At 39.9% G+C, this 27950-nt stretch overlaps 1 protein-coding gene across 2 annotated transcripts; it reads left to right on the top strand.

Moving 5' to 3' along the window:
• The first annotated feature begins 130 nt into the window (after window positions 1–130).
• Window positions 131–26884, top strand: INTS7 (integrator complex subunit 7). Of its 2 annotated transcripts, none has more exons than XM_039697922.1 (20): window positions 131–235; window positions 361–490; window positions 1458–1604; window positions 4074–4211; window positions 4831–4877; window positions 5794–5993; window positions 7174–7296; window positions 9858–9975; window positions 10923–11057; window positions 11625–11722; window positions 12392–12631; window positions 13318–13455; window positions 14184–14390; window positions 17970–18164; window positions 18914–19017; window positions 19401–19469; window positions 20517–20649; window positions 21899–21997; window positions 22789–22974; window positions 23804–26883. In XM_039697922.1, the coding sequence occupies exons 1-20, from the start codon at window positions 145–147 to the stop codon at window positions 24089–24091; spliced, it is 2886 nt and encodes a 961-aa protein (XP_039553856.1). In that variant the 5' UTR covers window positions 131–144; the 3' UTR covers window positions 24092–26883. The 2 variants fall into 2 exon arrangements, with proteins under 2 accessions (XP_039553856.1, XP_039553857.1); XM_039697923.1 differs by lacking the exon at window positions 4831–4877 and adding an exon at window positions 5245–5291 and having other exon boundaries at window positions 133–235; window positions 23804–26884.
• Window positions 26885–27950: the final 1066 nt, after the last annotated feature.

The following is a 27950-nucleotide window of genomic DNA, read 5'->3' as shown; positions in this document are numbered from 1 at the left end:
CGGGTTCAGGGGGTTCGGGGGGCGCCGCGCCGCGACAGCTCCCGCCAAACCGCCGAGCCCGCCGCGCGCTCTCATTGGTCAGCGGCGAGCGCGCCGCGCCCGCCTCCTCCGACTGGGCGGGGCGGGGCGGGGCCGGCGGCAGCAATGGCGGCCAGCGGCAAGTCCTTCCTGGCCGACGCGGGCTACGGCGAGCAGGAGCTGGACGCCAACTCCGCCCTCATGGAGCTGGACAAAGGTGAGCCCGCGCGGGCTCGGAGCTGTCGCCGGCCCGGGCAGCGGGGCCGGGGTGGGCGCTTCGCTTGGCGCCGCTTTATCCAGGAGCCGGGGCTGGAGTGCGGTAATTCCTGCTGTCTCCTTTAGGCCTCAGGTCTGGCAAGCTCGGGGAGCAGTGCGAAGCCGTCGTTCGTTTTCCCAGGCTCTTCCAGAAATACCCGTTCCCCATTCTCATCAACTCGGCGTTCCTAAAGCTGGCCGATGTTTTCAGAGTGGGGTGAGTAGTGCCCCAGGGTCTGCTCCTGCCCGTTCGAGTCTGATCCTGGGAGCGCACCGTGCCTCGGAGTGCCCTGGAGCCTGGCGTGTCGTGTGGCCTGACACCGCTGTGGCACCCGGTCTGTTGCGCCTGTACAGGGTCTGCTCCTGCCCGTTCGAGTCTGATCCTGGGAGCGCACCGTGCCTCGGAGTGCCCTGGAGCCTGGCGTGTCGTGTGGCCTGTGGCACCCGGTCTGTTGCGCCTGTGCTTGACTGGAACTTGATTTCCACTCCTTTAGTGGGCTGGAGTGGCTGTGAGTGGTAACGACACAGTTCCTTTCCATCTGTCCTGGTTTGAGGATTCTCTCCCTGACTGGTTTAAGTTCACTGGTGTAAGTTTTGCTTGTTTTGAATAAGCACACCCAAATCGTAACTGATAAATGGATGGATGATCACACGTGCAAATGTTATCTCTAACAAAGCTCAAAGTGTAGCTTTTCCAAGTGACTGCTGTCTAAGTGATGTGTATGATGCTTATGTATACGAATCAAAGCTGCTTCTTAAAAGCTTACAAAGGTGAACACTGATGCTGTGGAATCTTCACTCTCATCTTCAGGAAGGAAAATAAATTTGCTCAGCACTTGACAGTGGTAATTAAGTCTTCTCTGTCTTAGTCTTGAATGTGTTTTTCCAGTGTATTTGAATCTGTATGTGTGCACAAAACAGGCATTTGCTTACACCCCTCCTCACTGGTGTCAGCAGGTTCATTTCCCTGGAAATGGGCTTTAGTTTGACATTACGTGAACTAGAAAATACAACAATGGTATGTTAATATTTTACTCTATCAGTCTACTCAAATGTTTCTAAAGCACAGATATCTCCTTGTTTTAATTTGTTCCAAAAGTTGCAGTTAAATAATTTAGTATTTAAAGTACTTGAATTTTTGTTTCAAAATAGCCTGACAAAGAAATGTGTGTATTTTCTAACAGGAACAACTTCCTGAGGCTGTGTGTGCTGAAAGTTACTCAGCAGAGTGAGAAGCACTTGGAGAAGATCCTAAATGTGGATGAATTTGTCAAGAGAGTTTTCTCAGTAATCCACAGCAATGATCCGGTTGCTCGGGCTATTACGCTCCGGTATGTATGGCATGAGTGGTCCTGATTGACTTCAAATCTGATGAATTATTCTGATTCACTTCAGACCTGTAGGTAGCTCTCAATGTGGTTGTCTGGAATAACAAGACCAAGTGCAAGGTATTGCATCTGGGCCAGGGCAGTGCCTGGTATCAGTCCAGGCTGGGGATGAACAGACCAAGAGCAGCCCTGCCCAAAAGGACTTGGGGGTGCTGGTGGATGAAAAGCTGGACATGACCCAGCAATGTTCACTGGCAGCCCAGAAAGCCAAATGTGTTTTGGGCTACATCAAAAGGAGCCTGGGCAGCAGGCCAAGGAAGGGGATTCTGCCTCTCTGTTCCCCTGTGGTGAGACCCCTCCTGCAGTGCTGTGTCCAGCTCTGGGGTCCCCAGCACAGGGAGGACATGGACCTGTTGGAGGGAGTCCAGAGGAGGCAACTGAGATGGTTAAAGGGATGGAGCACCTCTCCTGTGAGGAAATGCTGAGAGAGTTGGGATTGTTCAGCCTGGAGAAGAGAAGGCTTCAGGGTGCTCTAATTGTGGCCTTCCAGTACCTCAGGGAAGCCTACAAGGGCAATGGAGAGCCTGTAGTGACAGGACAAGGGGGAATGGCTTCAAACTGAAAGAAAGTAAATTTAGATAAGATATTGGGAAAAAAATTCTTTATTGTGAGTCTGGTGAAGCACTGCAACTTCTGTGGTTGCCCAGATAATTATAGATGCCTCATCCATGAAAGTGTTCAAGGCCAAGTTGGATGGGACTTTCAGCAGCCTGGTGAAGTGGAAGGTGTCCCTGCCTATGGCAAGGGGTTTGGAACTAGATGGTCTTTAAAGTCTCTTCCAACCCAGGCCATTCTGTGATTCTGTGAGTGAAATAAAGGGAGGCTTTTTATACATTCCTCATAGAGTTAGAAACAGAGACATCTGTCTTGAAAAGGCATGAATGATAAGGATTAGTGATAACAAGAACAAGGTTATTAACCCCTTATGAAGAGAATTTGGTGGATGGTCCCAGAGAAGACAGAATTTGCAGTGTTGAAATGTTGTGTACACCAGAGAAGAAAACTGAATCTGTTGTATGCATAAACCAGACAGTAGCTATATGCAATATATCATATCTTGCCTAGGGTATTTTTAGACCAAGTGAAAGTGCTTCCTTTTGTGTCAGAATGGTTTTTGCTAACTTGCAGCCAAAACTTACATGAACTTTGTTATGCTTGCACCTATTTTTCATTTAGCCTTGTCCTAGCTGGGACTGGTAGTTGATCTCTGATCAATAACTTCTAAGGAAATGCTCATATATTATGGATTGCTTTGAACTTCTGGGAATCAAGTGGGAAAATAAATAAAATTAATCTGTCTTTCATGTCACTGTCCTGTTGGTTTGGTGTCTGTGTCTCTAATGCTATCCAACATGATCCTCTTAACTGCATCTTCCAGCAGGTGAATTCAAATGTGAAGAGAGCATTTGTATTTCTCTCTTTATGTTCTTTTTGTACTTCCATCTAGAACTGTTACTGATTTCACTAGTGGGAGATGGGAGGTGTTAACAGGCCTTTGATCGATTAGGTCATATGTCCCTTTCTTTTTTCCTTGGTATTTCATTTGAGATTTTGCTTTCTTGCCTTCGTGTCTCAGAAATCTGTAAATACAATAGGTCTGCATGGTTTTTTGTAGTTCCTGTTCAGTGCTCTAATATAAGATTGCAATTGTTGACTGGCATTGAGGGTTATCTTCACAGATTGCTACAAGTCTCAGGAATCCTCTCAGTTTACAAAAATACTTAAATTACTCAATTCACAGGATACATCAAATAAAATGTTAAAATAGCTGTTGGTTCAGCAGTTTCAGTTTAAAATCTTCTGTTGATTTTTTTTTTTCCTCTTTGAATAGTGTCAATAAGGAAGAACATGTTGAAAGAGAGCTGCTTAAACAAAACTTTGTGGAATGTTATTGCTAGATAACTATGTAAATATTTGCACAGAACTCTAGCTAAAATTACCATCAGTATAAATCCCACATTTAGTCTTCCTTTAACAGGATTATGCTAAATATGTCTGAAAGGTATCTTTGAAATATTTTTGGCAAAGTATAGGCTTTTTTAGCAGTTACACAAGAAGTGTTGCACTTTTTTCACTAATAACCATCAGTGAAAGATGTTGGAAATAAATCATGCTGTAGTGAACTCTTAATTTTAAAAGAATTTTCGGTAAGTTTCTCACTGTGCCAATTTCAAGCTAAAAGGTATCAAAATATATTTAAATTTTTATCAAAGCACTGATTAAACCCACAGACAAAACCTGTTACATTTAGCTACATATTTTTAGTATTTGTTTATTTCTGTAGCTGTCATGAAAGAGCACATATCTATACCAACATAGCCTTTTAGCCAGTCTTTTCTGCATTTTTATTTGGTTTCATAATTTCTTCATGATCACTGTTTGTCCTGATTTTGCTGTGATTTGTTTCTGTAGGATGTTGGGCAGCATGGCATCTATCATTCCGGAAAGGAAGAATGCACATCACAGCATTCGCCAGAGTTTGGATTCCCATGATAATGTGGAAGTTGAAGCTGCTATATTTGCTGCTGCCAACTTTTCTGCACAATCTAAGTAAGAACTGGTTTTTTTCACTTTCTCATATTACAGAGAATGGAAACTCCATTAACACTGACATTCATAAGCCTTACTATTTTCTGTTGTGCTGTCCTTTATAGCAAAACAATTATGTGCAATAACGATCTAGGGAGATCTGAATACAGGTTCAGAAGATTTCTTTTTTTCTAAAATGGAAAGCTCAAATATGAGATTGAGAACTGGAATAGCAGCTTTAATCATTAATTATTTGACAGAAATTATATTAGCAAAATCTAGTGCTGCTTGTCAGTTTTTGAAAGCTTTCATTTTCTCATTTGGTCATGCCTGTGTGCAGGGGTTCTGAAAAGACTCAGGTTTTGGCAGGCACTCTTTTGTGTAAAAATAATTATTTGACAGAAATTATATTAGCAAAATCTAGTGCTGCTTGTCAGTTTTTGAAAACTTTCATTTTCTCATTTGGTCATGCCTGTATGCAGGGGTTCTGAAAAGACTGAGGTTTGGCAGGCACTCTTTTGTGTAAAAACTTTTAATTGTTAAAACACAGTGTTTAGTAGTTTGTTTGATTTTTTTTTTCTATTTTTAATGACTTCATTTTTTATTTTTCATTTCAGTTAGTACTTTCTTTTCTCCACAGGGATTTTGCTGTTGGAATATGTAATAAAATCAGCGAGATGATTCAAGGTACATGTGTATGTTGAGTGATAAAGAGGAAAAACTTTAATGTCTCTGAAAATTCTTTGTTATTCATATTTATACATTAGATATCAGAATGCTGTTGCCCTTAGATGATTCGAGTTTTTAAATTAGCTGACCAATAATCTGTCAGGTTATCTTAAATCTTCCTAAAATTTAAGTTTTTGAAGTGCCTGTTTGGTTAAGAATATAAGCCCATCTATAGTGTGATGAATAAACTTGCATAGACTCTCATAGGTTTCTTCAATTTAATTGTTAAAACACAGTGTTTAGTAGTTTGTTTGAATTTTTTTTCTATTTTTAATGACTTCATTTTTTATTTTTCATTTCAGTTAGTACTTTCTTTTCTCCACAGGGATTTTGCTGTTGGAATATGTAATAAAATCAGCGAGATGATTCAAGGTACATGTGTATGTTGAGTGATAAAGAGGAAAAACTTTAATGTCTCTGAAAATTCTTTGTTATTCATATTTATACATTAGATATCAGAATGCTGTTGCCCTTAGATGATTCGAGTTTTTAAATTAGCTGACCAATAATCTGTCAGGTTATCTTAAATCTTCCTAAAATTTAAGATTTTGAAGTGCCTGATTGGTTAAGAATATAAGCCCATCTATAGCGTGATGAATAAACTAGCATAGACTCTCATAGGTTGCTTCTGATGAGTTAATTTGTGTGTTACCTGCTGGGAAGCAAAGAGTAGCTTTCTCAAACAACCATGAAAGTGCTTGATAGTGTTGTCATTTCACACCTAGCTAGAATATGAGTTATTTGAAGCCACTGCAGGTGTTTGGACAATTGTCTTTCAGCAGTGGTAGTAATCCAGGCATACTCTGTGCCTCAGAACTGCCAAAAAAAGCCAGCCCAAGGACTAACTCTGTTTGTGTTTCTTTCCTTAATGCAGGTTTGGCCACACCTGTGGACTTGAAGCTGAAGTTGATCCCTATTTTGCAGCACATGCACCACGATGCCAGCCTGGCCTCCAGCTCCCGGCAGCTGCTGCAGCAGTTGGTGACATCCTACCCCTCCACCAAGATGGTCATTGTCACTCTGCACACCTTTACTCTGCTTGCTGCATCTTCTTTGGTTGACATTCCCAAGCAGGTAACTCTTCCTGAGTCATGCCTTTGCCTTGAAGTACACAGTGCATTTTAAAAGCCCTCACATTCTGCCTGCTGATCAGAATAAACAGTGATGGCTGTGCTGGGTTGGTTGCTCCTGTGTGCTGTCGAGGAAGAATACCCTGAAAACTGCGGCTGCTTTCATATTTTTTGCCTTTTCTGGTTCCATTTCCAGGTGACTGTATCAAACACACTACACCTTTTCTAGGGTTCATCACATGTCTTGTTCTAAATCAGGGATTCAGATCAACAGTGGAATTCAAATCAGCAAGGATAGATCAGCATACAGGAAAATAAACACCCTGACTTTTTCTGAAAAGACTTCAACTTGCCTGTGGAAGCCAGGCTTCACTTTGCACTTCTGTATATTGTCTTGGGTTGTGAGTGTGCCTTTTGCCTTTCTTTAATGTAAGCACATGAATATTTAATGCGTTTAAAGTGTATTTCTTGGAGAATTTTGAGGAATTTCAATTGGTTCCTTAAATTCAGGACTATAAACGAAGTAATGGGAACAGTGATGGAAAAATACAATGCTTTTTATGCTCTGATAATGAGCTTTGTGGATGTGATTTATAGAGCAGGTCTGAACACAATGTCACTTGAGACTCATCCAGCTAATCTTTGTAAAGGAGTCACAAAAATATATTTGCTTTCTTTCAGCCCTGTATAGCCGTGCAAGGCTACTGTCTGTGGCTGTTAGATAATGGCATTGATCTGTCTGAAACTCTCTGCTGTTGCTCACTTCTGTATTTCAGATGATGCTTCTGATGGAGCTGAACCTAAGTCTACTGAAACAACATTAGAACACTTAATGTGCTTTTTTTTTTTTTTTTAAATGGCAGTAAACATGGAGATTTAGGCTGTATTTCTGCAGCACAACAGCCAATACTCCATAAAACTGATGTTGCCAGGGTGGAGATGGAGACTAAAACCATGGCTAACATGTTCAGACTTTTTCAAGTTAGTTTTGGCTCTGTGTGCTCAACGTTTCTTCCTGAGTGCTTTTGAAAATACTTCTTTAGAAAATACTTCCTTAGAAAATACTTCTGGTAGCGATTTGGCTCTGTGTGGTCAACATTTCTTCCTGAGTGCTTTTGAAAATACTTCCTTAGAAAATACTTCTAGTAGTATCACTCTTAAACAATGAATTTATTTTCTTGCAGATTCAACTTTTGTTGCAGTACTTGAAAAATGACCCCAGGAAGGCTGTGAAGAGGCTTGCAATCCAGGATTTGAAGTTGTTGGCCAACAAGACACCACATACATGGAGCAGAGAAAATATTCAGGTCTGTATGTTTTTTAAAGCTAAAGTTTATTATGAAACTTTAGAATTCTTTCCAGAGGAATGATTTGGGAGGTAAAGAAAGGAATAACATGCATCTCCATACCATTAAATTAGGTTACTCTCCAAGCAGACTAGCCAGGCATTAATGAGCAACTCATAGAATGTCTTCAGTTGGATAAGGTGACACTCAAGGATTAAAGTTGAAGCATTATTACAGAGAGAAGGCATGTGCCATGTAGGAGGCTTTTGTACTGTGAGGAAATAGCTTTTCCATCTGACAAACCTGTTTCAGGTAACAGAATGGGTTACAAACTGGATGTTTACACTTGTCTTACCACAATGAGTACACACCAATGCTCTGGTGCAAAACAGAGCCTTTGGGATTTGTCAAAGCATGTCATCCAGCAAGGTGTACTTGAAAGGACAAATGGAATTTTGATTTCATTTCTTAGAATTAATGTGGTTTTTGCAATAGTAGCCTTGTGATTCCTGTTGTATCAATGAGAAGGTGTTTATAGTGCACCTGTGCTGTTTGGAGAAACTTGTGTTATGTTGTAGGTATTAGTGCTGCCTTCTTTCAATCACAGTTGCATATGAATTTTTTCTCCTTCCCCTTTTTCTGGTAGAAGTCACTATGGAAAATAACTTCAGTTTAGATTAATGGGAAAGTAAATATTTCAAGACTTTAATACAGAGGGTTACAGATCTACTTTTTCCTGGGTCATTTTTTCTTTGCTTTTGTTACTCTTGGAAGCTACTTGGATCCTGTTCTGTTGGAACATAAGGCAGCTGGGAGGAAAAACTATGCAGGTTTTTATTAACAATCATGTGAGAAATAAAACAGGTTCTGCTTTGTCCCCAGTTCTTGGAGATGATGGTTTGGTGTGTGCAGAGCTTTTTGCTGTAGTGAACTGCTTTATTCTTAATGGGTTAACTCCAGAAATTTATTTCTTTTTAGGAATTTTAAGGAATTATGGATTTATGGATTTTTTGTGGAGAAAATGCTACTTTATCCCATATTTCAATAGTAATCTCAGTACAAGTGAGAGGCATTGATAATGTGCCTTTAGTTGTCGTGTAGTGTTTTGAAGTAAAGTGGATGTCCTGATGATTGAAATGCATAAGGAAAAGTTCCACTGATGTCAGAACTCAACCAGTGACTAGGTGGAAACAAAACTGATTGTCTGAAGCTTGCTGCTGCTAGCTGAATGGCATGCAGAAATAAGAGTTTTTCTGACTTCTGAAATAACAGGTTGACATTTTGAGTTGAGAAGTTGTTCTCCCAAAAATTGGAGATAATATAAACAAAAGAATATGTTTATACAGCAAGGACTGGAGCAGACCCTCGTTTTCTCATAGCAAGGCCTGCCTCTTGTACCTTTATACCAACAAACATTGGTTAGTTTCTTCAGCATTTTAAGTCTGCCCTGTGTAGGTCAGTTGGGAAGTTTGGTCTTTGCACTGGGGAGGCTTCACTGATTTCTAGACATCAGCTTCAGAAGCTGTTGCTGCCTAGAGCAGTCCATCCTGCCAGCTCCTCTATGCTCCTGGCAGTGTTCACAGTCAGTGTTTGAGATATGCCCTGAGAGCTGCTCTGATAGCACTGGAGTTAAGCATCAGTGTCATCAAGACTCAAGACTTGAGACATCAAGAGATCATTAGATCTTCCTCTGTCTGTTGATGCCATTCTATTCAGTGGATTTGCAAAATACTAATTGATACAAATCACAGATATGTTTAGAATTTAACCCTTACACAATACATATACCTGATAAAAACACTGTGGGGTTATTTTTATGTTCTGTGGAACTAATTGTGTTGTTTTTCTTTATTCCATTACTGGCTCTTTGTCATTCAGTTTTGGCATACTCTAAAGAGGAATATACTTATATTTTCTATTTATGTCTCTTATTACTGTCCCTCCTGTTTACTAAAAAAGCATCCAAAACCACTGAATGACTAAATGGTGAGCAATGCTGGCATAAGGAATTGAGAACAATGTGCATTTGAAGAGTTATTCAAACCTAAATGTGAGAAGACCTGTGATAAGATCTGTAAAAGGCAAAAAAATAAGACATGCTACTACAAATGAGTTAAAACATAAAATACACTTTAATTTATTTGTCAAGAACCTTACTCCTGTTGGACACAGTACTGCTAAAGGAAAGGACATTTGAAATCTTGCTCTTCAGAGACATATATTTATATAGAACCTTGCAGATTGTTACAATGCAAGATAATCAGTATGCCTGAAACTGTCTTAAAATCTTTTACAGTGTTGGATCAATGAGGCCAGATAATGTTTTTGCCACTGATTTTTAATTAATGAATGACATAAAATTGATGTTTCCTAGCATATAGAACCCACTGTCACTTTTCTGCAAGCCACATCCTCAGTCCTTTAAACCAGATGCTTGAGGACTTGGCTGTTGATTTTAGTACAGTATTTTCTGTGGGATAAATCTTGATTCTTAAAACTTCCGAGAGAAGTGCAACTAAATTTTTCATACAGATAGCTCATGCTACTTCTTATCTCTGTATTTTTTCCCTGCTGATTTTTAGGCACTCTGTGAATCTGCTCTTAACACTCCTTATGACAGCTTGAAAATGGGCATGTTATCTGTTCTTTCCACATTATCAGGGACCATTGCCATTAAACAGTACTTCAGCAGTGCTCCAGGTAAGAAAACTGGATTAGATGGTTACCTTTGGCATTTTAATAGTTTGGTTTTCTGCTGCTGATCAGTTTCATCTCAACAGTTTGTAACATTTTCTAAAACTACTTTTGAACTTTATAACCCTTAGAGTCAGACAGTGTTCATCATATATCAGCTTAAAATGGGACACTGTATAGTCATGAATAATGATGGTTTGGTTTGGTTTTGTTTTGTGTGATATATGAAAAGGGTTTTTTCCTTTGGGTCTTCAAGTTTTGTTCATTTTGTGAAGAAACTTATTGCCTCTCAAGTGGCTGACCTGCATTCTGCTAAAGGTGCTTTGAAACCATGGATTTGCATAATTTTTGAGTACTAGGGAGGTTTCATGGTGTAAGAGTGGACTGGCATGTCAGTCTTCCACCCTTATGGGCTTCACCTGCAGCAATACCAGGTGTCACCAAAATATTGTGACAATATGCTGGAGAAATTGTAGAAAAAGTAGACATTTAAAAGTGATTCCAGATATCTTGTTCTCAAAATTATCACGCTCTTTTTTCTTCTTGACAGCCAAACTGCCTAATGAGTGTTCTGAACTCAAATACATGGGCTTCAGAAATGGAAAAAAAAATAGTGCATCCTCTTCAGTCATTCTGGCAAGGCTTAATAATTAATAGACTTACCAGCTCTTTTTTTAATCAGACATAATATTTCTTCAGGCAATATTTCTCTGAGTCTTGAAACATTAGCCTTAGCTCCAAATGTTCTTTCTCATGTGCCTTAACTTGTGTGGTGCTCAAGAATGAGAGGGTCTCTGGGTTTGTCTGAAGAGAGAAAAATATTTTAATCCAATTGTTTAAACATAAGAAAAACCCCCAAATCAATATAATAGTTTGCAGAAATGTACTTAAAGATCTGTGGTATATTTATGGGCTGCACAGTTTTATGTTCCATTTGCTTTGCTTTTATTTAGGAGCAGCTGCTACAACTGCCAGGTCATTTGATTTGGTAAAACTAGCACAGGAATGCTGTTACCATACTAACCGTGGCATTGCTGCTCATGGAGTGAGAATTCTGACCAATATTTCAGCCTCTTGCCAGGAAAAAGGTAAGGGAAAGCAAGGGCAGTGAAGTGGCTCTATTCACAGTCAGGCTGATGCACTTAACATGGATTAACTCGTCCTGTCTGTGAACCTGGCTGTAAATCTGTCTGATCCCTCATGCTGGTTAGGGAGAATGGGGACTGTAATCTAGTAGGGAGTACTTTGTATGACCTCATGAATGGTTGGGAAGGGTCTATCTTTGTGTCATTTAGAGAAAATGACTGCCCACAATAGACCTCGTGCTAGATGAATTCTTGTTTTACCTTTGCTGTAAGACTAGTGAATTGTTGGTCAACCCTTGAAAGCCCTTTGCACAGAGTCTGTTGCAAAATAATAGCAGGGCATTTAGAAGTCTTAGTCCCAAGATTAATGCATGCTTTGCACGTGTCAGTGAGGCTGCTGAATAGTTACCCAAGATATGGAATGGCAGAATTGTTTGTCATCAAAGTAAGGCAAAGCAGAAGTGTTAGGAAGATTCTTAATTGTCATGACTGCAACAGCAGTGCAAGCATTACACCAGCTATGGTCAGAGAACAGAACAGAGAAGAAACTAACTCTTTTTCTTTTTGTAGATCTTCTGCCTTTGGAGCAAGATGCAGTTTTTGGCTTAGAAGCTCTTCTTGTTCTCTGTAGTCAAGATGACAGCCCAGGAGCTCAGGCAACCTTAAAGGTGACATTAGTGTTGTCTTCCCCCTCACAGCTGTTAGTTATAATAACAGCTTGTATAACAGAGAGGCTGGAGTGCACCAGATCCTTTCTGGTGGAAGCATAACAGACTGGAGGGAAAAGAAGATTTTTCTGGTTTGCCCATCATCACAGTTCAGAGCAGTAGAGAAACTGAGCTTAGCCATAGTACAACTCCTCTCAGCTCTAGGATAAGAGGATTGTTGCAGGTGTTGGGAGCATTCCTCTCAGAGGAACAGCTGTAATAAAACATGAACATTGGATGGAGGTTTCTGTGGAGGACAAAGAGAATCTTGGAGACCACTTGCTTTTTGGAGATGGAGATGCAATGTACATTACCACAACATTTTTATAAATTATTATTCTTATTTTCCCACTTCAGAAGCTATCAGTAATTTTTCTAGTTATTTACCTTAAAGGCTGATGGTGTGAGGGGCTACTAATGTTTCTTGAATTTGTGATGTTTTTTAGTGCTGGTAGCTCGGGGACAAAGCTTGGGCTATTAGAAAAATCTCATCTTTGGTAGAGTACATAGTTCTGAAAATCCCAGATCTGTGTTTCTGCAGTCCTGCTTGCAGCCAAGTAAGCATGCCTAGCTTTTTGGGTTTGAGGCCATTGTGTTGATGATGGTACCTGTGGATTGTGTGAGTTGCAGATCACGCTGACCTGCATGGTGAAGCTGGTGAAGTGCCGCCCTCACCTGAGCCAGTCTGTGGTGGAATCCCTGCTGGCACAGCTGCACAGTGCCCAGGACAATGCCAGGATCCTCATGTGCCACTGCCTGGCAGCCATTGCCATGCAGCTGCCTGTCTTGGCAGATGGGATGCTAGGAGACCTAATGGACCTCTATAAATTAATTGGACAATCTGCTACAGATAAAAAGCAGGAACTCTTGGTAAGGCTTCCCTTGATGGATAAAGTCTGTATAGACAGTTGGGGATGGGTTGTATTTTAAAGGCAGATGAGGCATTTATGTGTCCAGGTTGATGTGCCAGTCTGTAGCCACTAGTTTCAATTTTCTTTTAACTTCTGACTCTTTATGTCAGTGTTCAGTGTAGAAATATCTACTAGATGGAGCTGTACTGTGCAGTGTATTCCATTAGTTTTTCCAGCAGATGGCACTGCTTAGGCAAACCTGGCTATTGGAATTATTGGGGTACTTCTAAAGTAGTGTTTAAAGGCCATATGGCAGCTAGCTCCATTTATACAGGGTGCTCTGAGGCAAATGATTTAATATTTTGTAAGAGAGAAAAATACTTTCATCACATATACTTGGAAAGGAATTTGAATTTTAAAATATAAATTACAAGCTTTCTGTTAATTTTCTTGGAGCATTTGAAATATTTCAGCTAAAAGGCAGGGTAGAGATTCTTTAAATGAAAGTTACTTTTATCTACAAGAAATACTTGGATTGCTGTAACTATTTAAAAGATATATGACTGAGAAGTTTTGCAATTAAAAATATATATGTAATCTTCTATGTAGTTTTGAGCCCAAAATAAAACAGAAATGGCTTTTTTTTCTTCTTTTCTTTAGTTACTGAAATATAACTTTCTTTCTCACTCCTCTACTCTCTGCTAGGTTTCTCTTGCCACGGTGATATTTGTTTCCAGTCAGAAAGCTTTGTCCACAGAAATCAAAACTGTTATCAAACAGCAGCTTGAGAATGCCTCCAATGGGTGGACAGCCTACAGGATAGCCAGGCAGGCTTCCAGGATGGTAAGTGAAAATACCTGGAGAAAAATTATTTGCTGTGATTGAAGGAATGCCAGAGAGTTCTTTGAATTGGATAAGGGAATAAGGAAAATTGTAGGACTTGGGAGGAGAAAGTGAATGGGGGGAAAAAATAAAAATAACTTTCCCTCCTAATTCCCTGGAATGCAGATTCAGATATGAATATATATATTTGGGACATTCATCCCATCACAATGTTTTTCTTACTTATCCTTTTGAAGTATTTGAGAAGGAAGTAAGTCATGTCCTGGCACTTTCTTGAGCACATACTAATCTGTATTGTCTGACTGCTCTTCAGAATGTGAAGGTCATCCTGAGGTATGGTTCTCTTTCTTCAATGTGAAGAAAGGAAGAAAAATATACTGTTTCCCTTTTCCCTTAAGTAAATTCACAGTTGGGATTAGAATTACACAGAAACCCTAGTATGAGATGCTGAGGTAAATTTCCATGGGTTTTTTTTTCTCATCTTATTGAATTATCTTGTGTAAATAGATACTATACTTTTTACAGGCTGGTATTTCTATAAAGAAAGCACTTGTGCTTTTATTTATTATAGCATTGCCACAATCAAATAATTGGAAAAAGTTTCACTATTTCTGTTTCAAAGCTGGGAGTAGTTCTGGAGATGTTCCTGTTTTCTTATTTGTGTACTTTTTGTAGAAATCCCCAGCCTTCTTTCACGTCCCCTTTCAGAAACATTCTTGTCATTACAGGGCAACCACGACATGGCCAGAGAGCTGTACCAGAGCCTGCTGACCCAAGTGGCTTCAGAGCACTTCTACTTCTGGCTGAACAGCCTGAAGGAGTTCTCCCATGCAGAGCAGTGCCTGGCAGGCCTGCAGGAGGACAACTACAGCTCCGCGCTCTCCTGCATCGCCGAAGCCTTGAAGTCCTACCACAAAGGAATAGCGTCACTGACGGTCAGCACACATCTCTAGTGGTGATGTTTCTGGCTGCTGCAGCATGGCTCTTTGCATTCTGTTCTTAACTCTCTGGAAAGTTCTTACATGTGTCTGGCTTCTGCCAGTCTCTGTTTGGTTCTACTCTGTAGGCATCTCAGTGGTAACACACTGCATCTTGAGAGAAAAGATCCTGTAACTCAGCCAAGTGTGATTAGCTAGATATCTCTTTGCTTTTTCTTCTCTCTCCACCCCTCATTTCCTGCCTTGATCAGATCAAATGAAATGTGACAGATCTTGTTTAATTAAAGTTATGATACAATACTACAATTTTCCACTCCTTGCTTTGGGTGAATAAAAGCCATTGTAATAGTCAAGCCTGGGAATTGGCCTAAATTGGCTGCTGTCTTCTTGAAATATAGAGAAGGATTCAATTGTCTTCCTCCCTCCTGCTGAGTTCATGTTGCCTTCTATTTGACAATGTGATCTCATGGAATCCTAAAAACAATCTAGTAAGAAGGGGAAAGACAATTCAGTTTCATCAAATCCAACTGGTACCTGCTTTTATGCAAATACTTTCTGCTTCTCTGAAGTGGTAAAAATACCAGGAAGCTGTGTGATGTCTGTTAACAAAAAAAAGCATTAACGATTAGGGACCTTCAGTTCCTACAGTAAAGTTGCTTCTTCAGCAAAGAAGATCCAGCTTCACACAATTCTTTCTTTCATATTTTAGTTTCCATGAAGCAATATTTACATACAGTTTGTGTATGCCTTTTGAAGCTGCTTTGTTGTTTTAGTCACTGGACAGTTAGGGTCATGACAATTCAGACATTACTGTTTAATAAAGTTTAGATATTACTATTTTTTAATAAAATGTCCCTGAATAAGCTGCAATGGCATAAATTTCTACTTTTGTCCTCTGAAAGACCCATCATTGCTGAAGTGTTTAACTGTTGGCTGAGTGAATCAGGCTTTTAATTCAACACTTCAAGATTTCTCTAACATCAAGAAGACATTGAGAGGAGGACCTCAACTAATTAGATGTCAATATTTAATACAGGCAGGAAAATAACATACTTAAATCGGTCATACTGTGATCCAGTAATTTAATTACCCCTTCCATGGAGTTTGGGCCTTTTTTTCTGTTGAAGGATTCCTGTCTTCATCTCTTCTGCTGACTTCAGTTCCTGTTGCACATAGTGCTTTTCTGGGCACAGTGCCCTCCTTAGGGATGGTTGTGGTCCAGAGGAGTAAGTACAGGTTTTGTAGGTTAGAGGGGAGGAAATTGTGTTTTAGTGCTGGTTGTTGCTGACTTGTTGCATCACTCTGGACAATGTCCCAGTCATGCTTGAGGGTATCAGCTATAAAAAGAGACACTCACTGGTTCTCTGTAGAACTCAGCCTCTCCAAGGGAGCAAAATGCCATGAAATGCACGTGACAGTCTTGATGCTGAAGGCTTTTGCTCTCTTTTCTCTGACTTGAGCTCTCCTGTTGCTGCTGTTTCAGTGCAGGGCATGACTCAGCACTGCTGGTACCACAGACCAGTGGTGCATGTGATGAGCCTTGTGTAGCTGCTCCACTTTGTAGCTGGAAAACACAGTGTCAGTAAATCTCTTGCAGATGTTCAGCCAGCCTGGTTTGGAAGTGATGAAATGTTCAGACAGCGCCTTGTCAGAAAATTTCTCAATTCCTCCTTGATAAACATAAAATTCTGTCTTGCACTGCAGAGTGTTCTTTCATAGGAGTGCACTTGAGGGAAAGAAGTCCCTCTGCTTTGTGGATAAGAGGTTCTCCCTGTGGGAGGACAGGGACTTGTCAGTGAGTCCCTGACATTGACCACAGTCCCCATCTGTCTTGCTGTGTGCTTGGTTGCAGAGTTAGCAAAGGTTTTGAGTGGGTCCTGCTCTTTCTGGCACAGATCATGTGTCTCATTGGAAGCATTGGATTTATTTTCCACTGCTGGTAATCTAAAGATACAAAACTTGAACAAAGCAGTTATAGAGCCTTTGGTTAGCACCAATTCCAAATATGTCAAGTGGTGGTGTTTGAAGAACTTGGCTGAGCCAAAGAAATACTTCTGTCACTTTCAGAAAGAATTGTAACTCACTTACTGCCCATGGCAGTTAAGGTGAATTGCAGTATTAATGAGACAAGCTTATATTTCCATTTACAAGATTCAAGTCCAATTTGTGCTACTAAAAATGTCTGGACTTTCTGATATGAGTACTTTACTCTTTAAAAGCATGTAGTCTCTGTAGAGCAATTACAGTGCAGTGTAGCCCTCTTCCACAGAGGGTTTTCTGAAGCCATCCTTACAAAATAAACTGAACAATTCCAGTTCAAAAGTTGGGGTTTTTTTGTGCCCTTGGAGAAGGAAAAGCAAAGTGATAGATAAGAGAGGCTTAACTTTTCTGAAGCCATCCTTACAAAATAAACTGAACAATTCCAGTTCAAAAGTGGGTTTTTTGTGCCCTTGGAGAAGGAAAAGTAAAGTGATAGATAAGAGAAGCTTAATGGTTTAATTATGAAATAGTCTTATTTTTTCAGTTGAAATCTAATTCAGTAGTTTAAAGTGGTTGCAGTGGGCTGAAGTTTCCCCACTTTAGCCAGTTCTCGCTGATGTTTCCCCACTTTAGCCAGTTCTTAGATGATGTGATGCTTTGTGAGAAACCAGTTAGCTGGTTTTCTGCCAGCAAATAAATGGTTCTTAGTAAGGTTTTGGGGTAGATTATAACTTCTTTCTTTGAGAAGTGACCTGGTGAGGAATAACAAGCGCTGGGGAAGACAGGGATGAGTCTAAGAACAAGTCCTAGTGCTTTGTTTTTGGAGAGGGCTTGTTCTTCTCAAAATCTGAAGAAAAATAAGTAGTGGGTTTTTGGCTTAACTAGTATCAAACCTCAAGTACTGCAGTTTCCCCCCTCCTGGGTGTCCTAAGCTGTCACAGATGGTTCTAGAAGTCAGATAAGCTATTAGGGAACAAAGCTTCATAGAACTGTATTTTCTGAACAATAGCAGCTTGTCTGCCCTCCTGGAATTCTGTTATTTACTCGTCTTAGTTATCGCTAGACTGTCTCTTGCCTTCATCAATTGCCAGGTTCAGTGCCTTCATAATGTTCCCATCCATTTCACAGTTCCAAAAAAATCACCCCTTCCTCTTGCTGTGGGTAACTTGAGGCAATTCCTTCTCTTCTGGCTGATGCAGAGAATCACTTTTTCAGTCCCTGTGTTTCTTGTTTTCCATCCAATTCAGTGTAGTTTTTGTTATGGTAAAGACTATATGGCCTAATGTCATTTGAAGCCTAATGGCTTGGCCTTGGAAAAAGAGGAAATAGGTGCCCTAACAGTATTTTAACTGCTTAAGTCACATCTGTTACAAGGGTGACATGCTTGGAATATGACTTAGTAATTATGTAACTTCTATGTAATTTATATTTAGTATGATTGAGCAAACCTGTTAAATGTAATTTTTAAAAAAACAGCTTTCAGAATTGAACTTGAGGACTCAGTTTTCTGATGAGACTGTTCAGTGACACTGCAGTGTAATTTTATAGTTTTTGCTTTTGACCTAGTTTGCCAACATTCCTATTACTGTGTTCCAGGCTGCTAGTACGCCACTTAATCCTCTGAGCTTTCAATGTGGATTTGTGAAACTCAGGATTGACCTTCTGCAAGCTTTTTCTCAACTTATTTGTACCTGCAACAGCCTCAAAACAAGTCCACCCCCAGCTATTGCCACAACGATCGCTATGACGTCGGGAAATGATCTCCAGAGGTGTGGCCGCATCTCCAACCAGGCATGTGCTCCCCTTCCACTCTTGTGCAGTTATGTTTGTGACTCTGGTATGAATTTTGCTTCTCAGCAAACATATTTAACAAAAGAAATTAAAAGTAGTTGTGAAGTGGGTTTTTTTTGAATTGTGGACTTTGGTTTTTACCTGTAGCTCTGAAAACACCTGCCTGTAGCAGGCTGTGTTTTGAAGCTGAACGTGCACGTGTGTTTTCTCCTCCCGTCAAGCACACAGCTGCCAAGGATATGCAAGTAGCAAGTCACTTGCTACACTCAAACTTGCAGCAAGGCTTTTCACACCTTGCTTTGAAACACCTCAGACGCTCTGAGTACACTAAGGAAGAATATATGTACCTGAGGATGATTCTGCAACTCCTTTCGCTGAGAGTTGGCAACTGCCTTGGTACCATAAGGAGCACCAAGGATGTTTGTTCTAAATCCAGCCAGCAGGTGGTCATTGAAAGACAGAGCAGTTTGATTTACCAGTAGGGGATGGAGGACGTTGTTGATGGAGTTTTTTTCTTTTTTCTTTTAACCCAAGGAGATTTTGTTGGTGCAGGAAAAACACCTGTTTAATACCTGTTTAAGTGACAGTCTGTCACTTTGGTAATCATAATCTGAGTGAAGAAGCACTTCACCTTCTTCCTACTGCCTTATTCCTTCAGTGTTGTATGTTACAGTGTAGGGGTTTTCTGGATGTGTGGGGTTTTGTTTTGCTTTGCTTTGTGTTTTTGCTTAGTAACATTGTGTCTGCAGATGAAACACTCAATGGAGGAATTCCGAAACTTGGCTACACGGTATGGAGATCTCTATCAGTCATCTTTTGATGCAGACTCAGCAACTCTAAGGAATGTAGAACTGTATCCTTTAAAAATCCTAGTGTTTGTCCGCTTTCCTTCTCACATGCACAGCATGAAGCATAAGAATCCTCTTTTCTTTGAAGACTGCCACAAAATAATTTTGAAAGTTAATAACATAAAAATTAGCTGTCAATTGCTTAAAACCTATTTGAAAATAAACATTACCATATTGTTGTTTGGAATTACTTGATAAACAAGTTATGACACAAAACTTGGTATCATACTTCTAACTTGGTATTTTCACAGTTCTTCTCTGTTCACTAAATGAGTAATGACTGTAGGACTACTTCATAGAAGCAAGGAAAAGTGCCACCGAATATACTGCATTTCTTGCTTTAGGTGACAACTTCAAAAGTCTTTTAACTCCTTAGTATTAATATCAGACAACAGCAGAGCTGCCTGCTGATTTCACATGCAATAGAAGCTCTGATTTTGGATCCAGAATCTGCAAGGTAGGTTTGATAGTTAACTGCATACTCCTTTTCTGCTTATTAATAAATCCTTGGAGCTTTAAACCTAGGAATTCAAGGAATGTCCAGAAAGTTTCTCAGTATACATTTCTAATTGTATTCTGAGCATGCTTGAAGATCTGTTGCTGATGTGCTGTACCTGGCAGATTGGGGACTCTCTTTTAGGTTCTGCTTTTCATATTGATTTTGCTCTTGAGATCACTATACTGGAGTTATCTTAAATATAGACTTGAACTTCTAATCTCTCCTTTAGCTACTTAATTTGTGTTGTTATGTGTTAGATCCCATACCTGTTGCTTGCACTTGTAAGTGCACCTTAGCTTCCTTCAAAGTCGTGAAAATACACGCACTACATTAGTTCAAATTTTTAATGTAAAGCCATCACTTCTGGCTGTTTTTCTAACAGTGAACTTAAATCCACTAGAAAACAATGTTGAAGTACTGATGAATTGAATCAGTGTTTTAAAATCCCAGGCTGAGATTAAATGGAAAATCCTGTGGATAAAATCTCTCAGTGATTTTATAGCTAATAAAAGTGAACATCCTCTTAAGTGACTGCAGTACTCATTGTGAATTAAGCATTGCTTAGAAGGTGTATTAGTCAAATTTGTATGAAGCTGGGTGTCTACGAGATGGAATTCTATTCAAAGGAGAAGATTATAAAATTGGAGATTTAGTTTTAATTCTGACTAGCATTCTTGCTTTGTGTTGTGAGATTTTCATGACTGTTATAAACACTGCAGGCTTAAGTAAAAGCCCAGGGAAGTAAGTATGCTGAGGTTATTAGACCTGTCAGTGCTTCAGCTGAGAGGGTGGGGACAGAAGTGGTGAATAAGTGGTAGTTAAGAAGGATTTAAATGCAAAGGGAAAATGTTATAGTGGAAAAATAATTTAAAGAACAGAGTAAACAGTTTGAAAGACATTTCTTAATGGATTTCATGTTGTAATGTCTTGTGACATCTGTTTGGTAGTGTGCCTTCCAGGTTATGATGAGGAAAGTAAGTTAGACATAATGTTGGTTTTTTTTAGTTTCCAGGAATATAGCTCAAATGGAACAGCTCATGTTGAAAGTGAATATGAAAGAAGAATGATGTCTGTATTTAATCATGTACTAGAGGAAGTGGAATCCCTCAACAGGAAGTATGCTCCTGTGTCTTACTTGGCAAGTAACAGTTTTAAATGTATATTGTGTAGAGAAAGGGGCCAAAACCCTAGAACTCCATGTAACTGTGGTTGGCAAGAAAGTGGGAAGCATTCTCAGTTAACTAACATTACTGACTCAAATGGTCTCTACAGAGACACTCTTGTTTAAAAATACTTCAAGAACCATTTTGCTAAAACATCTGTAACCTTACTGGTCTGATTAAAAATAATACTTCTAAAATTCCCATCCTAAGAGCACAGCAGTTGCTGATAGGGTAACTACAAGTACTGTCAGGTCTCTGTCACACCCCTCACCACACACATGCAAACACTGGAGCACGTTCATGTTCTTGCTGTGATAACTACAAGTACTGTCAGGTCTCTGTCACACCCCTCACCACACTCACATGCAAACACTGGAGTACGTTCATGTTCTTGCTGTGGAGGAATTCTCCCCCTCCCACCCAGCAGCTGGGCTTTGGTCCCTGGTGGTGAGCACTGTGCTTGGTGAGTGTAGCATTTCTCTTATCAGTGCAGGGCATCAGGGAGCACAGTGTGCAGTGTGCTGGTGCAAACAGTGAGCTGATAATGCTCTCCTTTGCAGGGCTGCTGCCTTTGGCTCTTGCTGCTCATGAGCATCCTGAAGCTGAAGTGCATGTTAGTGGGAACAAGGTGGTTTGGCATGGTTGCCATTTATTTGCCTGGTTTCTAAATCAAACAGTCCTTACCAGTTCCACACAGAATAGAGGAGTAAATCATTTAAGCCACAGCAAAGGTAAACCCTGTAAACTTGGTTGTGGCTGGCTGCACACCAAGGCACTGCTTGTGTTCATCTGAGCCAGAGGCATGGTGCAGCAGGGAAAGGAAGAGTAGACAAGAGGCTTAAAACTTAACTATTGCATTAAGTTGTGATAGATGCCAGTCTTTTTGCTTGTAAGGGAGTTTTTGAGAGTTTGTGTGTAGGAGTGTTTCACGCAGATCCTGCTCTGTCAACTCTAACACTAGGGCTGGAAAGATTTGTATTTTTCTTTTACTTGACCTCCTTGTTTTTTTCCAGAGCAGAATACCTCCTTCAATAAGGGGCAGAGCATAAAAGAGAGGTTGAATATAGTCACTGTAATCTTAGTGGCTATAATTCTATGACTGTACTAATATATTTTTGGACTTGAAATAGAAATTCCTGCTGTTTCAGTACCTCAGGTACATGTCTTTTGCCTGTGTCATGAATGATATTTTTTCTTAGTTGTTTTGGCTCTTGTTTCTTGCAGCATACAGCTTGTCTGTGCAATGCTGTCATTGCCTTGTTGAAGGTGCCCCTTTCATTTCAGAGGTACTTTTTCCAAAAGCTGCAATCTACAAGTATTAAGGTAAGTACTGCTCAAATATGGCCTCAAATTTCTTTAGGAAGTCCTTATTTCATGAGAAAAGCCATACTGAAGGCACAGAGCTTAAGGATTTTTAGTGAAGATACATAACTGCAAATGGCACTTGGGTTATAGCATGTATGTATGGTTGTTCAGAAGCACTAGACTGTCACTTAGGCAAGTAAGATTCAGTTCTTTGATTGCAAAGCCTTAAAGGTAAAATGTAGCTGGAATTTTTGTTGATTCTGAGTCTGCAAAGATAAATAATGCTAGTCCTGGGAGGGCAGCTTTTACAGACTTGTGTTTGTTTTTTTTCTTTTTCCTTTAAAAAGCAATGTTCACTATCTTGGAAGAAAATTGTCCTATATATCAGCTCACTGACTAAGAATGACTATATATGACTAAGGTTGTGGGGTTTTTTTGTTTTACTCAAGTGCTTCTTTTTTTCTGGGAAAAGTGAAAGCTTAAGTTTTAAATATTTACTCTTATTGCATTTTGCTTCTTTGTTCAGCTTAATATACCTACAGCTGTTCTGTGGAAGATTTTTTTTTCCACATCTCTTGAAGAAGTAAAGTAAATGAAACTGATACAAAGATAATATCTAGTATTGCTGACGATGTTTATTAAATAATACAGTAATGAGTCTCTGATAATGTCTGTGTTTCCATTTGCTGATTTTCTTACCCAACCTCTCCTTGGAAGTTTTTCTATAACGTGTCCTGTTTCATCCTTGAATTCTGTTTGCTTTTCTGGAGTCATATAATTGCACTCTTATCTGTTTACTTGTGTTCCAGCTCGCTCTATCCCCATCTCCAAGGAACCCAGCAGAGCCTATAGCAGTACAGAACAACCAGCAGCTGGCCCTCAAGGTGGAAGGAGTGGTTCAGCACGGATCTAAACCAGGCCTTTTCCGTAAAATCCAGTCTGTCTGTCTGAATGTCTCTTCAGTGCTGCAGAGCAAATCTGGACAAGACTATAAGGTGTGGATAGAATAGAGAGTCTTAAGCTTTTTTGCTGTGTTGTGCTGTTCTTTTGTTTGTCTCTGGGTAGCAGAATTCCCAGGATGAGATGAATGGGGGTGGTTCTGTAATCCTTTCACTCCTGCCAGTTGACATTCAAGCACTGGCCAGAGCCAAGCATAACTTGTGGAGGGGATCTGGGATTTTTAAGTCTGCAAGATGTCAATACCTTTTTGTAACAGCTCTTCTTCCAAACAAAGAGGCTTTGTGATGTTTGGAACAAGTCATTAGGAGTCTGCCTGAGATGAGGAAAACTCACCCTAGTTATGTATTGTATAAAACTCCACAGGGGAAAAAAAAAAACCAAACAAACCAAGAGTAGATTATTCTCTACCATATAGTCTCTAGAATTTTTGATAGTCATTTTAAGGTTCTTTTATTTTGTTTGTGGAACTTAAGTCAACAGTATTATCAAAAGTTGCATGCCTGAGGTTTAGGTTCTGCTAACATGTGATACTTGGTGACAGGCCCATTTTGGTGGGTTTTGGGGTAGGTTTTTGTCAGTTTTGTTGTTTGGGTTTTTGAGGGAGAATAGGAGAAAGTCAATGGCTTGTAAAAGAACAGAACTAGGAAGTGTGTGATGTTTGACTCACATTACTTTGTGGAAAAGTAGAACCTCAGGTGGAAGATGACTTGATAGCTTGTCAAGCTGTGTCAAGTATGCACTTGTATTAGTTTAGGAGAATTGTGAGCAGATTTTTCCTTTTTTCTCCTCTTTCCTTCAAGTGGAGACCTGAAAACTTAGTTTTGGCAGGTTTATGGTGTTTTAACCTTCCATCTGTGTTCTCAGATTCCTCTTGACAACATGACCAATGAAATGGAGCAGAGGGTGGAACCGCACAACGACTACTTCAGCACTCAGTTCCTGCTAAATTTTGTGATCCTTGGCACCCACAACATCACCGTGGAGTCCTCTGTGATAGATTCAAATGGTATCGTCTGGAAAACTGGGCCTAAAACAACTATTTTTGTGAAGTCTCTTGAGGATCCATACTCCCAGCAGGTTCGTCTCCAGCAGCAGCAGGGCCAGCCTCCGTCGCAGCAGCAGCAGCAGAGAACCGCGTACTCGCGCTTCTGATTCCACCAGTGACTCCAGCAGGTCAACTGGTACTGCCGGTTTTTTGGACACTTCTTTTTTAAATGTTTTTTGAAGATTTTGTATTGCAGCCTTCTCCTAGAAAGTCACAGATGCCAGTTTGTTGCTTCTTGAATTATCTGGAGTAAATTTGAACTTGATTCAGCAGAGGCAGCTGTTTAAATTTGGAGGTGTGCTCTTAGTATAAGAACTTCTGCCTGATCTCTAACTTTGGTTTACAAACCTGTTCCAGCAGGCTCCACAAACTGCAATGGCAGGGGACACTAGGCTTCTTGACTGGTACTTTCTGTGCTGTTGTTTTTTGAAGCACATAGGTTCTAATGTCAGGTTTACAGGACATAGGGAAGCACTTCTGTTTGGCTGGTTACACACACTTGGTATTACACTCATTTCTGTGTCTTTTAATGTGAAGGAATTGGCAGGAATATCCAGAGATTCTTTTTCTGACATTTTATTTGCAAGTTCCAGTATTTGGCTGGTGTATGTATGTTATTAAAATTCTTCAGCACAACTTAGTGCATGCAGCTGGAAGAAAAAAAATTGCAGTTCACTTGTGATACCCAGTCGCTGCAGGGAGAGGAGACTGCTTGAGGGTTTGCTGTCTGGGGAGTCTTGCAAGAGGCAGAGTTTTACAGGTGGGAATAATCACTGTGTCTTAGATTATATGGAAGCTATTACCATGTTGTTTTTTAAAATTTTCATGCATCTGTATTTCTGAAAACTTTTGTAGGGTTTTTTTTAATTTGCTCTTTTAAGAGGGAAATTAAAATGAATGACACCTTACACGTTGACAGCTCTTTTTTAAAATGAGTCCTTTATACCAAAACTTTGTATCTTACGTGTTCTTTGACCAACTTGCGAAGCTTAACTGTTAATTTTACAAGATGACTGACTTGGAATAGAATTTTGCCAATTCTAGAAATTGATCCAGAATAATTTTGGAAATACACTGCTTCATACATAATTTTCACACTTCCTTTGTGATATAAAAGGCTGAACTGTATCCAGACTCACAGGCAGTAGATCACATAACATGACCTTCACCTGCTCTTCATAAATAGTCTCTGCTTATCACTCTGTAGGAAAGCAGGATCCACTTGAGTGAGGAGGAGGAGGGTTGGCACTTCTTACATACTTCAGCTTGTTAATCCCTATCTCTTGTAGCAGAAATTTCTCTTGTTATTTTCTCAGCAAAATCCCATGCTACTGTCATTTCTTCAATCTGATTTCATTCTAGAGTTGACTAGAGTTTACAGATTTTGCTTGCTTCAAGTTCAGAGAATATGATAATGAATTGCTGTAAGCTGAGGCTTCTTTTGCATAGCAGGATGAAGAATTTTTTGCTGTGTTTTCCCATAGTAGTTCTTCTTGGCTGGAGATTATCCAAAAAAAACCAAACAAATTGGAAGTGATGATGCTAGATATCATACCTTGGTCAGGCTGTAATCCTAACTAGAAATGGTAACTGGGAGGCAAGATTGAAATAGAAGACACAAAATTGGTGAAACATTGAGCAGCATCCTCTGAAAATTATTTTCCTTTTGAGCAAGAGACACAAAGTGCCACCACCTTTCAAGCTGACTGAGGAAAGTGGTGGTTTCTGTCCCACTTTTGTGGTTCCTTGGCCATAGTTTGGTGTGTGTGTATACATGCAGCTGTGTGTGCACACATGCATATATGTACCTGTAGCTACAGCTCATTAAATGGTCCAGAAAGAGGTGATTGACCTGCTGCTGTCTAGGCTTTCTGTCAGATTGAAGATCTGAACTCTTTGTGGTCAGTTGGGTTTTTTCATTAAAGCCATAGATCAGTGTCTTTACCACAAAAGTCTCTGTATTTAAAAAAAAAAAAAGACTTCGAGATCAAAGAGGTTTTTTTATCCTGCATAATGAATGTGTGTTTCTTGCTCTTATTGACCAGTATGTTGGTGGAAACCTTTGACAGTGCCTTTCCAAAACAACTCAGAAATTACAAGACATTTCCATGCTGGAAATGTGATGTTCAGTCATAAGTCATGTGATGTTCAGAGTGGGAAAGCCCTGCTCTGGCCTGAGCTTAACTGTCTGTGAGCTGGTGAGATTAACCCTACTACAGCTGAACAAAGTGTTCCTTCTTTAAACATGTCTGCTTGCCTGATCTGAGAGGCCTCTAGAACTCCAAGAACTTATAGCAGTTTTAAAGCCCAGCAAATAATACTTGAAGCCTGAGAATCTGGATGCTAGGTGTGGGAGATTGCAGGGGAAGGAAAATTGCAATTGCTACTTTATTGGAAATTACCTTATATAGGAAGGTGGCTTGCTGTACAAATACCTGTATTTCTAACAAACTCTGAAGAGTTTCTCGTGCTCATTCATTTGCAGGTTAGTTATATGTGTGTTCTGATCAGGAAAGACCCTGTACCTGTTAGTAAGTTCTCCTTTTATACAAGCACAGTGTTTTATGTTTTGGTGGATTTGTAGTGAGTTTATTTAGTGTGTGTGTGTTTTGTTTGTTTTCTAACGTGGTGTATTTTTTATTCCTAATAAGCTGGGAAATACACCTGTCAAACAGAAACCATTTTATGGCACACAATGTCTCAAAATACCTAAAGAGAAGTGAGGAAGAGTGTTAAAGTTACAGCAATATACAGAAAGCTGCTGTTGGAACTATCAGCAGTGAATGTGATCCTTGACTATTAGTGGAAGCAAGGAGGTTATTCTTATTTGAGTCCTGCATTCAGTTTCTGGTGCCTGTACTTGAAGATGTGCAACAAAGAATTTGGAAGGCACTTCTAAGACATGGACCCAACTTAAATCTCTTTAGTGTTTCTCAGTAAACAAAGCAGTAACTTGATTAATATGCATAGCTGCACACTGATAATGGAAGACAGTTCAGATCTGTTTCACTTACTGGCAGAAGAAAGAAAATATTCAGTGGCTAGACATTGGTCCTTAGCTGCTAAGAATTCAAACAACAGAAGGGCTTATGCAGACAGCTGCGTCATGATCTGTTCCTAATCATTGAGATATGCCTTCCTCTAGCTTGGATAAATTGTTGGGCTGAGCAGGAGGAGATGATGGAATGGAGATGACTGGAGGTGCTGATAACATGTGCAGTGCAGCATTAAGACAACAGTGTTTGGTGCTTAGGCTCTATAATTTGACCTGACTTCTCCACAGATGGTGTAGCCAGTTACTCTCAGAAGTACTTGCCACTCTCATTCCTGTGAACATGTGCTCAGGCATGTGTCCAGAAAGTGTCATTTCTGGATTCCTGGCTGATCCCTTGCTCCAGGCAATATGGAACTGAATGCAGGGCAGGGAAGGAATGTCCGCTGTCAGATTCTGCCTTCCCCTGGAATTTGGAGTGTAATCTCCTGCTAAGGTCATTCAAGTGTATTTCAGAAGTGATTCCTGAAGTTGCACTCATCATGGGTATTCATGGAATCTTAGACTTCCTTTCCTATTTTTGTTTCCTTGGATATGCCCTCATTTTACCCAAGGACTGATATGCCTTAATATAGCTGAAGTTTTTGTATTTGATAGGGGATGTATTTCAACTTAAATCCTGTGAAACTACAGGAATTGCACAGGTCTAGAAGCAAGTGCAATGGTTGTTTAAACATCTGCATAAACTTTTAAGAATTTTTTTTTTAGTGATACCACAACTTTAGTTAAAAACCCTGCTAACCTACTGAAAGAATTCATAGGATTTTAGGCATTTCCTTGCATTCCTAAAATATCTTTTGAGTGATATTCAGTGTGTGTGTGTGTGTGTATGCATATAGAGAAAGAGAGATCTCATACAGCACAGTATTGAGGCATCTTACCTTCAGATTAACTTCATTTCTTTTCTGGTTTGT

This window comes from Passer montanus, unplaced genomic scaffold (genome assembly GCF_014805655.1).
Source record: "Passer montanus isolate IOZ18808 unplaced genomic scaffold, ASM1480565v1 scaffold12, whole genome shotgun sequence".
Taxonomy (NCBI): Eukaryota; Metazoa; Chordata; class Aves; order Passeriformes; family Passeridae; genus Passer; species Passer montanus.
This window is presented reverse-complemented; position numbering and strand designations above follow the sequence as displayed.